Raw genomic sequence first — 17,073 nt, 5'->3', positions numbered from 1 at the left:
TTTTTGGCGGAAACGTTTCACGAAGCTATTGAAAGGGTACTGGAGCAATACTTATACAAAAGGCGTCTTAATTTAGTTGAATTATAGTTAGGTTCGAAAACTTACCATTTTGTGTAAGCTTAGTAGAACACAAAAGTGTACTTATCGTACAATTCTCTTTAGTACTTCTGGGAAATGACGCCACGAGACCATTACTTGGCGGTGTCCGAACGACATCCGTCGCGCAAGACGGCAGAGAGAGATAACTACCCGATGTCAATCTGTGGACGATATTAATATGGTTTATTTAAAAATTCTAAATAAAAATATAACTTATATATCGTCTATATATTTTTTTAAATCTAACAACAGAGAATGAATTAGACAAATTTGCAGTCATAAAAAATACCAGATCATGCATTGGACTTTTTAAATCATATATCATCAAATGGCCTAAATTACTGTTTAATAATTTGATTAATTATATCCAAAACAAACATCTTAATCATAGACACAAAGTCGGCATCAGCAGCCCCAAGATATAGCCATCATACATTTCGGTTACGTAAAATTTAAAATTAATAAAATTTAGTTAGTTAGTTATTTTTCTGTTCAGAAGCCTCAATCATCCCTCATAATAAAAGTAGTCCAAGTTACTCCTCATAACGTGGCAATGCAAGCCGTTCGAAGATTTAATAAAAAAAAAAGTCAGACAAACAACAATTTTCAAAAAATAATTTACACATATCTAGCAATAACATTTAGAGAAAAGTAGCTATAATTGCGTTACAAACATACAATAATTTATAGATATTTACTTGCTAGAGTCGTCACATTTGTACACGTATAACTCGTGCGCACCGTCTCTGAGCGTCGCGCCGCTCGGCTCCATGAGACGAGCGAACGCAAAACCGAAGAGTTTCCTCTCGTTCTTATCTCGAGCTAAAATCATTATGACATTAATATTCAACACGATGCCAACATAGTCACCACGTTATGCTGTCAATTCAAAGTCGAGCATATCAATCATTTCACGACACTGACTTGTATTAATACCACTGGACAGGCTGTTCAATATGTTTGACAGCAAATTTTTTGTGCCTATTTGAAGCGCCACTCGCGAGCGTCAAGAGAAATAATTTTGACGGATAATTCAAATGGCTGCGAAGGAACGGACAATACTTATTTTTGCATTTTGAATTAATTTATTTCGTTTTCCGTGTTATTTATACTTCAACCTCATTCCAAATGGTCCGCTAACTTTAAACAGCCGCTAAGGAGTGTTTTATCTCATTCTGACTTAGGTGAATAGAAGAAGACAGAGTGCGAATTAGCAATGCTTTAAGTTAGCACACTATTATGAATAAGGGGGCAAGAATCAACGTAATAAAGTACACATTTCTTTTTTAAATAGTTTCCCACCATCTATCAATGTTTGCTGAGGTTGTCATCACTAGTTTTAGTACTGCACTCTCGGTACATGGCCAACAGCGCCAAAATGGCGAATATCAAACAGCCACAAAAGCACTTTGACAGCCAGCCAAGTGGTATATAGTAGGTAGAGGTCAGTGTTTCGCGAACATTTTCTTTGATGGACACGAGTGTTACACCCGGGTCGGGTCCCCCTGAAAACTTCCTCTAGAAAGGTCACGAAACGTCGGGTTAACTAAAGTAATAGTAAAAATGTAACTTACGCAAAATTTAATGTAAAAACACAGTTACAATTACTCGCATTTAAATCCATTAAAAAGTGTTTCAGTTCACGAGTACTCCCAATTGAATCATTTTAGACTTACCCCAAGATATCATTTGTGATTAAGTCTCGTTTAAATTACGAATCATGTATAAATTACATCATTATCCTTAGAAGTTATTTGTCGTCGTTGTTACTGTGACAATTGTGGGCAAAACTATATTTTCTAAGGTTTGAAGGACATGTACTTCAAACCTTTAAGATTTCCAATTGATTCACTTTATTTGACTTGAAATCTCTTGACAAAGGAAACTTTATGTACTAAACATCATTTCAGCCATCCACAAATCACTTCCGTCATTGACTAACTTGTTTTGCCTATGATGGAATGGAAAATCTTCTGATCAGACTGACATGACAAGCACATGCAGTCTATAGATGGAACCCAATTAAAGGTCTCAAACCTACCAACTCAAACCCACACACACAGTTTTCAGACTTGTTTTAATTGTGCGAAAATGTAAAGTTTTTGTTTATTTATATATTTTTGCGAGATATTCCCAATACAAGTGTCGTAAGACAACTAATTTACTAGGAAGTCCCAACCACTAAAATGTAAATGCAATCTTTGAAATAAACGAAATTTACTTATAATTATTGTTTGACGACCCATATAGCCGAATGGTTAGTGACTCAGACTAATAAGCTAGAGGTCCCGGGTTCGAGTCCCGGTAGATGCAATCATTTATACGATGAATATGGATGTTTGTTTCCGAGTCATAGATATTTGTCTGTATTTATGTATGTTTAAGTAAGTATATTGTATTAAATATATCGTTGTCTTGTAAACAGTCGGCGACACCCCTCGCCCGGACCGCCTATGTTCGGCATGATGCGGCTAAAAGCAGCTGCCGTAGCTGTGAGCCGCCAGTGCCGTGAAATGGGCTCAAAATGTCCATCGTGAGTCCAGGACCAGCCCAAGATATTTGAGCGTGGCTCCGATGCGGATGGAGACACCGCCCACGATATACCAGCTCCATCAGGACGAGTTCTCCTCGGACCGTAAAAGCTGGCTTATGAGATTATGATAGTACAGGCTATGCCCAGTTTGGGGCAAGATAATTTGTGTGAAAGTGTGTCAATATTATTATTAGGTATTTACTCACTGGAGCAGTGTCGGAACTCGATGCGCACGTGAGCGTGTGTGAAGGTGTCAAGCGGCACAGTGAGTCGCAGCTGTTCGCCCCACGCGGGGCTGTTGTTGTGGTACAACACCAGCGACTCGTACGACGTGGCGCCCGCTCCACTCGCGCCCCACACGCAATCCTGTTAAATATTTTTTTTATTAAAATAAGGGCGAGACGAGCAGGACATTCAGCTTATGGTAATTGATACGTCCTACCCATTACAATGCAGTGTCGCTCAGGATTGTTGAAAATCCCAAAAATTGTGAGCGGCACTACAATTGCGCTCGTCACCTTGAGACATAAGATGTTAAGTCTCATTTGCCCAATAATTGCACTAGCTACGGCGCCCTTCAGACCGAAACACAGTGATGTTTACACGTCACTGCTTCATGGCAGAAATAGGCACCGTTGTGGTACCCATAATCTAGCCGGCATGCTGTACAAAGGAGCATCCCACTGGTAAGAACACCACATAAAGAAAGGGCGAACGAGCGAACGAGCGACCGCACCACCTAATTTTAAGTGATCACCGCAGCCCACATTCTCTTGCAACACAAGAGCGTTGCGGGCCTTTCAGAAAGACATAAACCCAAGTCTTATCATCCTGGTCACCGCGCAAGGAAGCTCATTCCACAGCTTGGTTGTACGTGGAAGATAGTTCCTTGAAAATTGCACTGTAGAGGAACGCCACACATCCAGATGTTGGGGATGATTCAGTGAAAATGAATAAATAAAGAACACCATAATAGGCCACCCGACCTCCTTAATGATACGTATTTCATAGATGATAACAAGATATCGCGATAAGGATATTGAAGCGAATCTTCTTCAACTTTAATCTACCCAATACTGAGTAAAGGTCTCTTCCATTTTAGATCACTTTGTGCGGTCCTGAGTTTTCCGCATCCAGTCCTACCCAGCCACTCGCACCAATTCGTCCGTCCATCTTGCTGGCTGTCTCCCAACATTCCTGAACCCCCTTTCGTGGTCTCCTCTCCAACAACTTTTTGTCCCATCTTTCATCGGACCTACGACAAATATGGCCGGCCCACTTACACTTCCTAGAGGCGATGGTTTTTGCTATGTCAGTTAGTCCCGTTCTCTTGCGGATTTCGGTGTTCCGGACGTGATCGCGTAGAAAATTCACGACATCGCTCTTTCCATAGTCCTTTGGGAGACTTGTAGTCGGTGGATGAGCTGCCGAGTCAGCGTCGAAGTCTCGGCTCCAATTAAACCATTACGGGTAGGACGCACTGTTCGAATGTGCGGCGCTTGAGCTTTAAAGGCACTCTTTTGTCCTTGAACACATCAGAAAGTTTGTCGAAAGCCTCCCTCCCTCATCCCAATTGAATACGTCGCTTTATCTCACGTTCCTGTCCGCTCCTGTCGAGACTTATATCTTGATCTAAATAGACGTATTCGGCAAAACTGTCGATCAGTTGACCGTGCACGGTCACATAATCAGCCTCGGCATTGCAGCTCATAATTTTTGTTTTAAGGCTGTTCATTTTTAGACCTACGTTAAGAGATGCAGAATACAGCTCCTCCAATTTAGTCTGTAGGTAGGTCCTCAGCATTCCTGGCTAACAGTACAATATCATCTGCGAAGCGCGACGCGGTATTCTCCATTGATGATTACGCCTCTATTGGACCAGTCGAGAAGCTTAAATAATATGTCCTCCAAGCAGACCGTGAAAAGTTTTGGGGATATTGTGTTGAAGCGAATAACAAAATATAATTCTAATGGAAATAGATCTGTAGCAAGGAGATTATATTAGAATTAGATCTCTATTTCATTACTTTTGACATCAAATTTTAAAAACTCCACCTTTATCGTTGTTTACGCATAGCGCCCAACCTTTGTTGATAGCAATGTCTCAAGTCGTAGTGTTGAGGATTATTAGTTACAGGTTCACAATATTGTTCGCATTCCCACCAAATTATTTTCTACTGTTCTAAAAACGTCAACTGTTTAATCCCTTTGTTTAAAAATTCATAATTACACGAAATTGTAAGAAATACTTGAGTTTCTTAACTTACTAAGGGCTCTCAACAATCTTGAGTTTAAACAATCTTAAATTTGAAAACTTGTCGCGATGAGAGATGAGATGATATTGATGAGATGTTTAGAATATCCTCAAAAATAAAACAGGCTGTGATTAAGTACCTATTCATTGTCATATTATTATTTGTATATTAATCGTATAATACTCACATTAATAGCTTGCCCGCTTCCATCGTGCACGGTAACTGTTGCTAGAACATTCTTTGCGGTACTCTTGCCGCCCCGCTCAAACTCTGCCCGTTCCAGTGTCAAGTAGAGGTCGTTTCTGACGTCACCAGGCATGATGACGTCAGGAAAGCCACGTTTAGCCGTCACCGTAGCTCCGGAAGCTACTGCCTCCGAAATACTGCCACTGTTTGTTAGAAGCTTTAGGGCAACTACGATTCCTGGAAAAGGTTTTCTTAATTTATAATGTTTGTTAGTCTTACTTTTTAACCGACTTCAAAAAAGGAGGAGTTTCTCATTTCGTCGGTATGTTTTTTTTTACATATCAACGCGATTTTTTTATTTGTAAATGCATGATAAATTTTGATTTTTTAATGCATGCCTGCAACCACTAGCTAGTGGTTTTATATTCAACTAAATACTAAGGAGGTAATGTCAAGCACAGTTGACTGTTTACGACTTGTCAATCAAAATCGGTTACAGGAACAATAGATTCGCTCATCCTTTTCTATCTTGCTGTATCTCCGTTAGAGATAACCTTCACTAACCCTCTCCTGCATGGTAGAGAGATATATACACACCATCAAAGCTTTAAGATGATGTCTGCAGTCAGACGATAACTTGCGTGTTGCAAGTATAATTTTACGTTCATACCATTTGAACTTACCATAATTAGGTTGGCCTGGCAAAATGTTACACTTATTGGTTTGCTTGCGTATCAACATGTCGTGTAGTTGATGGAAATCTTTCTCTTCACACTGGTAAACCTGAAATAAAACGAAAAAGTTGAACAATATAACACGAACCTGATAGCATCGCATTGCCGTTCCGGCGCCTTTCAAAGAGGTTCGCCCGCCACCTGACGAGACTACAAAGGGACAAAATGCTGTAGTAGGGCAAACAGTAGGTGATATCTATCATAGGTGTAACAGAAAGAGAGAGAGAGACAGAGGATGCATGGAAGCGAAAGAAACACCAGGACTCGTGTTTATGGAATGCGGGATGGCCAAGCAATGGGCACAAATCTTCCGATCTCCAGCATAGCTCCCGGATGCCTGCAGAAATTGTAAAAGACTGCTAAACTTCTGGAACGTAGAGTAGGAAGACGAACGAACACGCACAATGGCCCAATTCAAAAGGCTAAGTGTGTAAACAGCCTAACTAAACTAACTAAAGCATCGAATTACGTTCTTCATCCTGAACTTATATGCATTCAGAGCATTTCAGTGGGGCCCACTTCCTTCAAAACACATAACTAATGCATGCAATGTAGCAGAAATAAGTGAGATAGCAGTAAAAAAATGCTACCAGACGAAAACTGCCCTTACCTACCTAAATTGGTTATAGTTTGACAACGTAACCTAAAGTCATAAAAAGCATTTATTTTCTAAAATTTAACTTAACTCTATAATTATTTAAGACACATAAAACATCATATTATTGTGTATATATTTTCATAACTTCGTTGTTTTATCTCGCTGAACTTCAACAGATTTTGAAGAAATTATAAACATAATTTATTCAATACGAAACTGTGGAAACACAGACTGAGATATGGCTTAAAACATGACTCTATGTAATGTATGAAGGAAATGTTTATCAAATACAAGATGATTTTGGGTAAGTTATACGTCAGCCGTTTGTTGATTCAATATCTGCTATTTTATAAACAAATTCACATGTTGAATATTAATACTACAACGCGATTTCTTGAATGAAGGTACTCCCCATTACTTTAATTGAAAACCGGGGCGTCATCCCTGGGGGCTGAAATCGGCCAATATTAACCCAGCAAGTCGTAACATTACATAATTTAGTTCATTGTTACCTTGAAGGTATACTCCTTTTCCATTGTTTGTTGATCGTTCTGTCTAAGGAAATCCGCTACCGGCAACACTCCGGCACCCAGAGGCCTTCTTGCAACTGGACCTGAAATAACATTTGAGATCAAAACTTATCTAAAACTAAAAATGGTTTTATTCGTCTTCTGTTCTCTCTCATTCTCTTTTCGTTACAGTGCTTCTTATTGTGTTTTAGCTTATATAAGGTGACAGGAAGATATAATAATTATAGAGAACAGTTTCTATCGAAAACCTTACTGGTCTGAGTTATCTCGCGTATCGACATTTTTGCAATTAATATAATTTAGGCGCTAATGTTGGTCTGGCTTTAGGCTTAGTTTCATGCTCCAATTAACTGGATTTCGATTTTATTGAATACTTTTATAATAAAATGCCTAAAGAATAAAGAGAAAAGATGTCAAATTCACCCATTTAAAATATTCCTACAGTAAATATATGATGAGCGAGATATGTATCAAACGAGTGAATTTTACAAATAATTAACGACACATTTTAATTTATTAGAAAAAAGGAACAAATGCAATTGAAGCCCCGACAAAACTTGCCGAATAAACGTACATATTATGAATTTGAAAAATGAAAACATAATATTAGTATGTGACAGGCGAGGATCAAACCGGGGGCACCGTGGTGTGTTATTTGTCTACGTATTGCGCCACCATAGTATAATAATACATATTATTATTGAAACATATTAAAAGGTAATAATTATTATTAGCTCGTAAGTAGCTATTTATGTGTATTCTGACTGACTGACGACCTGTATAGCCGAGTGGTTAGCGATCCTACCTACTAAGCTAGAGATCCCGGGTTCGAATCCCGGTAGGTGCAAGCATTTATATGATGAATATGGATGTTTGTTTCCGAGTCATGGATGTTTAAATGTATTAATGTATGTTTATATGAATTTATGTATGTTTAAGTAAGTATATTGTATTAAATATATCATTGTCTTGTAACCCATAACACAGGCTATATATGCTTAACTTGGGACAAGATAATTTGTGTAAAAAGTGTGTCAATATATTATTATTATTCTTTTTAATTATCTAATGAGAATGTACCTAATAAATCAAAAACTGTATGATCGTAGATAATTTATACGTGTAGATAGAGCCTCTTGCTGCTAGACAACCGATAATAGCAGGCCAGGTTTATTTTATTCACTCGCGATTTATATGTCACTTTGTATTAGTGTGTGCGCATTGTTCAAAATAGAGGTCAACAGTCAACCTCAATTTTTTTCGACGTTTACACAGCTGTCACAGTCTATTTATACGTATAAATGATCTAAGATTATGAACATACCTCTTCGTTCTCCCGTGCCACTCCCACTATTGCCGCCACCAGACCAACGACCCACACGTATTACCCACGCCACCAGCCATAGTTCTCTTGACAGATCCGTCGCAGATAGATCCTGAAGCAACCAAATAGTTTTATATTTAACTAGTGGACCCAACAGACGTTGTCCTGTACACAGGTCTTAAATGTGAAAAATCGGTCCAGCCGTTAGGAGCAGTTCACTTACATACACATGAGAAGGAGAATTATATTATATGGACGGAATTAAGAATCTAAACCAATCTCAAATTCACTGAAACAAACAAAAAAATCATCAAAATCGGTCCAGCCGTTTAGGTGGTGGTTTAATTGTGAATTTAAACCATTCTCGAATCCACCTGAAGACACACGCCAATCTCAAATTCACTGGAACACACAAAAATATCATCAAAATCGGTCCAGCCGTTTAGGAGGTAGTTCAATTGTGTATCTAAACCATCCTCGAATCCCCTTGAACTCACACAAAAAAATTAATCAAAATCGGTCCAGCCGTCTAGGAGGAGTTCAGTGACATACACACGCACACAAGAATTATATATATAAAGATTATACCAGCATTAATATTATGTTCATTGTAACAAATCAAGAACTCTGAACGCTGTGAACAGTTTTATTATTTACTAACTGACCCAGCAAACGTTGTATTGCCATCATAGTTAACAATTGTAGTAAATCTACTAACTGAAGGTAGCTAAAATTAAGTTTGTTTTTGTCAACCTCCTGAGAAAGATATAAAGATTCTAATTAGTTATTAATTTTATGCTATATCTTTCAATTTGATTTCTGAACGACGGGCCCACACATCAAAGGAATAACAAAATTGTTGATTTTATTTAATGCCAAACATTTTCATATTTATTCACCTTTTAAACCTTCTCTGGACTTCCACAAATAATTCAAGACCAAATTTAGCCCAATCGGTCCAGCCGTTATCGAGTTTTAGTGAGACTAACGAACAGCAATTCATTTTTATATATATAGATAAGAGCCACCACCACACCAATATAAAACAATAACCATAGAACTTAAGCCTACTAAAATTAGTTTTCAAGTAAAACATTACACTAACAAAGGTCTCTGGTCTGAAATAAATGTTTTATTATATTACTAACAATTTTACCAATGGGTGGCTCCTTTGCACATGATGCCGGCTACATTATGAGTACTACAACGGCGCCTATTTCTGCCGTGAAGCAGTATGTGTAAGCATCACTGTGTTTCGGCCTGAAGGGCGCCGTAGCTAGTGAAATTACTGGGCAAATGAGACTTGACATCTTATTTCTCAAGGTGACGAGCGGAATTGTAGAGTGCCACTCAGAATTTTTGGGTATTTCAAGAATCCTGAGCGGCACCATCAGCTGAACGTCCTGCTAGTCTCGCCCCGTATTTTCATAAAAATAAAAACACTATCAGCGTTGCTAGATAGGAAACATTACCAGCACCCAGGAAACGAGCTGGTCTCGATTAGAGAACAGAAAAGAGCTCGAACTTACCGCAAAAAGAGTACTGTTCGCATGCAACCTATCAATGTAGTTGGAGAAGCCGTCCCTCGCTATTCTGACCCTGAACCGCTCGGAGAGTGGCTGCGCTCTCCTGGCGTCGTGAAGCCACAGCAGTAGTTCCGCCTCGTCACCGCCGGCCGTGTGGCCGAAGTCTCTCATGCTGCACATCAGGTAGTGAGACTGAACCGTCGGCGTTTGTATGGCGTTCGTGAGACTGCCAGAGTTGATACTTCCAGAGCCGCCGGCGCGACGCAGTGTGCCTCTCCACTGAAAAACGTTTTAGTATCGGTTAACACAGTGGTGGCAGGATGATCTTGTTACCGGGGGGTCTGCTTCAAGTTTACTATTTCCATTCAGTTTTATTTCCTTTATTTAAATATCTTAAAGTTAAAATTGTTATATACTAGCTGACCCAGAGAACGTTGTATTGCCGATATTAAAATCGCGATACAAAAGTAACTGTTGATCGTAGATGGGAGAAAATTTGAAGTTGTATGTATTTTTTAATGCTGACTCATAATCAAATAAATTTAAAAAAAAATTACAAAAAATTAAAAAAAAAGAATTTGGCGTGGACCACCCTTAACATTTCGGGGGATGAAAAATAGATGTTGTCCGATTCTCAGACCTACTCAATATGCACTCAAAATTTCATGAGAATCGGTCAAGCCGTTTCGAAGGAGTTTAAGTACAAACACCGCGACATGAGGATTTAATATATTAGATTTTATTTAATAGAATGCTCGCATAATGCCTTTATTTATTTACGGTATGTGTGGATTGATGCATCTACTCAATAACTCTTGTGATTATTATTATTAATTCACTTTTTTTTACTTACTCGTGTAAGCCTTTCTGTTTTTGACGTTTGAGTATTTTTGTTGCGTCACTTTGCATATATTGTTATTGAAATGATTTGTAAATTGCATTAAAAATATGAACTTGTAAAACCTAATCTGTTTTGAAAAGAGCAACCTTAGAGTTTCCTGCTCATTGTTCTCTGAGGAAAACTGCCTTCCGGATGAGCTGTATGAAAACAATGACATATATCAAGTGTAATTTGATTTGCCTATGTAATAAAAAAAATTGATTTGATTTGAATTATGACGTCATCAAAATATGATGATCATATCGTATATCATAGAGGCTGGGAATTTCTTATCAGTTCTTCTCCCCATGATTTATATCCTCTCTACAAACTAATATAGCTTCATAACGTTTACCAAGTGTTGTTGCAATATATATATAATATCCGGACGACCGAGCCTTGCTCGGATTTTTAAGAATGTACACAACTTGAACAAAAAAAAACTAATAGGACATCTGGATTCGAACCGGGGTCTTCTGCTTTCCGGATCACCCAATGTCCCATCTGAGCTATAATAGTCTTGTATATAGTGGCGAAATTTACCTTTGTATTCTAATGTTATTGTAGCTGTTTCTCATTCAAACATGGATAAAACCATTTTTTTTAAATTGAAACTTAGCTAGATCGATTTATCCACACATGACTGAGCACGCGGTGCTCATATAAATTGTTGTTTCTTAAAACGTTGATAACTTAATATTAAGGCGACACTAAATGCCAGCGACCTTGAGCGATATGAGTTCACGGCTGCCGGCCCGCCATCTATGTAACAAAGCAAATATTTTCAAAATTCTTGCTTGGAAAACAGTTTATATTTTTACAATGAATGAAGATTTCGCAATCATTTAGGTCAGTGTCTAAAGAATTAGATTTGGAATACTCAATTAAAATTGTCCGTGATGCGCCCACAAATTGAAATCATTTTATTTATACATTGATATTAGGTAGGTTTTTCGTTCCACGGATATTCGGATTGAAGCATGTATTTTTTTTTCAAAACTAAAGGGCGCCGTAGCTAGTGAAATTACTGGGCAAATGAGACTTAACATCTTTAGTCCCAAGGTGACGAGCGCAATTGTAGTGCCGCTCAGAATTTTTGAGTTTTTTCAAGAATCCTGAGCAGCATTTCATTATAATGGGTACGGCGTATCAATTACCATTAGCTGAACGTCCTGCTCGTCTCGTCCCTTATTTTCATTAAAAAAAAACCTATTTTTTTTTTTATGGAATAGGAGGACAAACGAGCGTACGGGTCACCTGTTGTTAAGTGATCACCGCCGCCCACAACCTCTTGCAACACCAGAGGAATCACAGGAGCGTTGCCGGCCTTTAAGGAAGGTGTACGCGCTTTTTTTGAAGGTACCCAAGACGTATCGTCCCGGAAACATCGCACAAGGAAGCTCATTCCACAGTTTTGTAGTACGAGGAAGAAAGCTCCTTGAAAACCGCACTGTGGAGGACCGCCACACATCCAGATGGTGAGGATGATATCCTAACTTGTGGCGTGTCATGCGAAGGTGGAATTCGGCGGCAGGAATCAGGTTAAACAGCTCTTCGGAACATTCCCCGTGATAAATGCGGTAGAAGACACACAATAAAGCGACGTCTCTACGCAACGCCAAGTGATCCAGCCGTTCATAATAAAAGTTGATGAGAAGTAAACATGACGCATGCAAAAATTTCAACATTCTAGCTACGTAAGCCTTAACTACGTGCAAATATTATATAAACATGATATCTTACATCTTAAGACAAAATTGCATGTTACCAAGAAAATATATGAATCATGCACATTCAAAATTCGCTAACAATTATCCTATACATATAAATATAATAGAAGTGTCTATGGTTGTATCATCGAAATAATAGAATTTATACTAAATGCATATCATGAATGAATAGTGCTAGAAAACTTTTTTGTTTGTTTTTACCGCGACCGGACCTATTTTAACGAGAATTACGCTGACGTATCGCTCATATTACAAGGAGTCACCTAGGCTACTTTTGTTTCAGAAAAATAAACAAAAAATAATTCCACGAGGCGTAAGCATGGCGCGGATTTAGCTTTTATGTTATATATATATTTCGAATTCTACTCATAAAACCAAATTACAAAAAATGCAGTAAAATCTAAGAAACGTTTCTTAAATGACCCATCCCCGAATGGTATCCAATTGAGAAATATGTTTCCTTTAAAAGGATAAGTAGGATTCGAATTGTCGTATATCCAGTGCTTTGTGAACGGCTGGATTACTTGGCGTTGCGTAGAGACATCGCTTCATTGTGTGTCTTCTAACACATTTATCACAGGAGTGTTCCGAATAGTTGTTTCACCGGATTCCTGCCGCTGAAATCTACCTTCGCACGACACGTCACAAATTAGGATATCATCCCCACCATCTGGATGTGTGGCGTTCCTCCACAGTGCGGTTTTGAAGGAACTTTCTTCTACTATGTTGTAATGTATTACAAAGCTGTGGAATGAGCTTTCTTGTGCGGTGTTTCCGGGACGATACGACATGAATACCTTAAAAAAAAGCGTGTACACCTTCCATAAAGTTCGGCAACGCTCCTTCCTTTCCTCTGGTGTTGCAAGAGTAAGTATGAACCTAAAAAAGCACAAAGAATTTCATCTTGTACCATCGTACAGAACCAATTGTGTGCTCTGTTTGTTGAACATGATAGGAACTATTAAGATACTTACTGCTGCAGCTCTTTCGGCACTCTCCACGTGGACTCTGTACAGCTCCACCAGACTAATATCTTCAGGGTCGACTGCCTCAGCGCCTCGTCTCGGCACCAGTTCAAGTGCCAATTTTCTGAGCAATCAAAAAACATTAATTTCAACGCGAGTATCACACTAATAAATAAAATACTTTTTAAGCAATTACACCGCAAAGAATACCATAAAATAGTTTTTTTTTTATTTGTAACAGTATTCAGTGAAGTCACACCCATTGGTAAAACATCAGCGTCGGTGTCAATATCAATTTATTTAAAAAAAAATCTACTACATTTTCATCATTAAAAAATACCCACTGCCACATTGATTCACAATACCAATAGAAAGGCTTGAGCGGATTACAATTCCGCGGAGGCACTGCGCTGGTCGACAAAGTAAAAAGGGTACACGGTGTGAATAATATGAATCACTTATAATTGATTCTAAGAATTTTTTACCCAACAACTGACAACGGATGTATGGATTGACCACCTAACGAGTTCTAAAATTTGTACGGAATCGATGAAATGAATTAAACAAACATGCCAATACAACAGTTTTTTTTTAATATATGAGGGGGCAAACGGGCAAGAGGCTCACGGGGTGGGGAGAGGTGAGGCTATATATACCTACTGCGTACACCAAGCTTTTTAGAGGCCAGTTTGGCCTTCTCTTCCAAGTGACCACGGAACTGAACGTCGCTCGATATATATCGACGCCAATTATGCCAATGCAGGCTGTGGCAGTTAGAGGAGTGATCTCGAATCGAGGGGATACAACGCAGAAAGACTTTTTAGAGGTGAACGCACAAACTTGCGTCTTCTTGGGGTTGAATTGGACTAAATTTTGTCGGCCCCATTCCGAGACTTTGCAAAGCACAGTCTCAGTTTCAGACACAAGTTTGTTTCAGTTCTCGTCGAAGCTTTCCCGGGACATGTTGGCACGGCCAGTGTACGAAGCATTCCCTTTGCTGTCGTCTTCATAGTTAAATATTGTTAAATGTGCCTATTAATTTGCCTTGCACTTTAGTACAGCTGTGTATCTCGGCGTTTTGAAACAATACATGAAAACTTATGAATTCGTCTCTGTCTTGCCTATAAATATTAGCAAATTGATCTAGTTATGATTCTAATGTGGACCGTTTTTTTTTATGGAATAGGAGGACAAACGAGCGTACGGGTCACCTGTTGTTAAGTGATCACCGCCGCCCACAATCTCTTGCAACACAAGAGGAATCACAGGAGCGTTGCCGGCCTTTAAGGAAGGTGTACGCGCTTTTTTTGAAGGTACCCATGTCGTATCGTCCCGGAAACACCGCACAAGGAAGTTCATTCCACAGCTTTGTTGTAGGTACGTGGAAGAAAGCTCCTTGAATACCGCACTGTGGAGGACCGCCACACATCCAGATGGTGAGGATGATATCCTAACTTGTGGCGTGTCGTGCGAATATTCTGAATAGACCTTAGTATTAGTGAAGTTGTTAAAATCGGATGCAAAGTTTTAAGGCTTTTTATTAATATTAAAATAAAAGTAAAGATTAATAAAGCGTTGCTTTTTCAACTATAGATATACTATTTTAAAAAATATCTACTTCCAGTGTATCAAGGTTAATACCAATATACATAATATGGAATGTGCAATTGAATGTCCTCTTTGGAATTTGTGCTGTGCGAAAGCAGCTCGAACTTTAGTAACTTTTATACGCTATTTAAGCCGAGTTTCACGCAAATTTCTTAAATCTTCTAACTTACTGCCGTAGGGCAAGCAAATTAAGCATATCCAAATGTTTTTCGGTTTCTTTAGTGTTAATTCCGCAAATATTTGTCCTTAAACAATTCGACACGTGTTTGAATCTTTTGCCAGAGTTTGGCGAGTCATCATCTCCTGGGGATGCCTCGTGTAGAGGCGAAACACTTGTCGAATTGTTTAAGGACAAATATTGGCGGAATTAACACTGAAGAAAACTCAAACTTATAATTATGGATTTCCGCAAATTAACGCCTACTTCAATAAATTAAGCATATTCCTTGGCGTTGTGTGAGATCTGCTTAGACTTATAGATCTACACGCTATTCTATGTTTAAAGTTATTTTTAAGTTAAAAATTACGAATATTATCAATTTGTGATTAACTAAATAAGTACTATTTAGCTATGTTTTCTAATAAAGCTAAGTAGGTATGTTATAATATAGACACATAATATATAATATAATATGTAATATAGACACACTTTTTACACAAATTGTCTTGCCCCAAGTTAAGCATACATAGCCTGTGTTATGGGTTACAAGACAATGATATATTTAATACAATATACTTACTTAAACATACATAAATTCATATAAACATACATTAATACATTTAAACATCCATGACTCGGAAACAAACATCCATATTCATCATATAAATGCTTGCACCTACCGGGATTCGAACCCGGGACCTCTAGCTTTGTAGGTAGGATCGCTAACCACTCGGCTGTACAGGTCGTCAAGATAGCATAATACATCCCGGAACAGCTGAAGATAATATCTATTGTCTATATTGCTATTATTAAGCGAATAATAATATAAACACATTCAAAATCGCACGCTTGATAGTTTAATATGAAGCAAATTAGATGTTTAGATAATCGGTCACGTAACAACCGTTAAAACAAGCTACAAACCGTCAACTGATATAATAAACCAAAAGCCAACCTAAATTCGACTTTATACGCGTTCAATATTAAGTGCATTTTCGAGTGTTCGATTCAAAGCGCCATTTTTGATCTCACAAATATTTTGCAAAAACAAACTATTTTATTTTATCAATCTTGATGTAACAAAGGCTGATGAATGCGTCATGTAGAACAAAACGAGTTCCGTAGAGTTTTATTGAATACTAGCTGACCCAGCAAACGTTGTATTGCCGATATTAAAATCGCGATACAAAAGTAACTGTTGATCGTAGATGGGTAAAAATTTGAAGTTGTAATAATGCTCATAATCAAACAAATTTAAAAAATATGTCAAAAAAATTAAAAAAAAATCGTGTTGACCACCCTTAACATTTAGGGGGATGAAAAACAGATGTTGTCCGATTCTCAGACCTATCCAAATACACTCAAAATTTCATGAGAATCGATCAAGCCGTTTCGGAGGAGTTCAAAGTTTAACACCATGACACGAGAATTTTATATATTAGATAATAAATAGATCCTATTTTATGGTAATACATACCATAGGCCACATAAGGTCTAATACTTTTATCAAGTTATGCAATTCTTTCAAATTAGTCATAATATCAATATAACTTAGAATATACTAGCGTTTAGACAACCTGACAGCCGGATAGTGAGTAACCAATTTTGATTCTTCAATTTGTGCGTTATCATTTCAGCCGTTAGTTGCATCACTTTACATATTATATTGTAATTGAATTGATTTATGTACGATGAAGATGTTAATCTTAATTTAAAAAAACGAATCTTATAGAGCTGTAACCAACGACGAAGTCGTTGGATGGAGGTTGGATGAGGGCAGCGCAGGAACGACCGTCATGGCGATCTTTGGTGAAGGCCTTTGCCCAGCAGTGGACGTCTTCAAATCAAAATCACTTTACTCATGTAGGGCACATACACGAAAATGTCACTTCTGTCAAAAAAATTTTTATTCTTATTAAATATACCGCTACTTCGTAAAGGGTTG

At 38.1% G+C, this 17,073-nt stretch overlaps 1 protein-coding gene across 1 annotated transcript in view; it reads right to left on the bottom strand.

Annotated features, from left to right (window-relative positions):
* The window catches only part of LOC126968175 (dedicator of cytokinesis protein 3), an 83,541-nt gene that overhangs the window by 16,150 nt on the left and 50,318 nt on the right, over positions 1-17,073 (bottom strand). The window contains exons 5-13 of the mRNA XM_050813032.1: positions 13,370-13,484; positions 9,789-10,064; positions 8,260-8,371; positions 6,918-7,018; positions 5,757-5,856; positions 5,075-5,310; positions 2,839-2,998; positions 798-921; positions 106-260 (exon numbers count right to left, since the gene is read on the bottom strand). Coding sequence (XP_050668989.1) covers positions 106-260; positions 798-921; positions 2,839-2,998; positions 5,075-5,310; positions 5,757-5,856; positions 6,918-7,018; positions 8,260-8,371; positions 9,789-10,064; positions 13,370-13,484 — 1,379 coding nt within the window. The remainder of the gene's footprint in view (positions 1-105; positions 261-797; positions 922-2,838; positions 2,999-5,074; positions 5,311-5,756; positions 5,857-6,917; positions 7,019-8,259; positions 8,372-9,788; positions 10,065-13,369; positions 13,485-17,073) is intronic.

Source organism: Leptidea sinapis, chromosome 15 (assembly GCF_905404315.1).
Source record: "Leptidea sinapis chromosome 15, ilLepSina1.1, whole genome shotgun sequence".
Taxonomy (NCBI): Eukaryota; Metazoa; Arthropoda; class Insecta; order Lepidoptera; family Pieridae; genus Leptidea; species Leptidea sinapis.
This window is presented reverse-complemented; position numbering and strand designations above follow the sequence as displayed.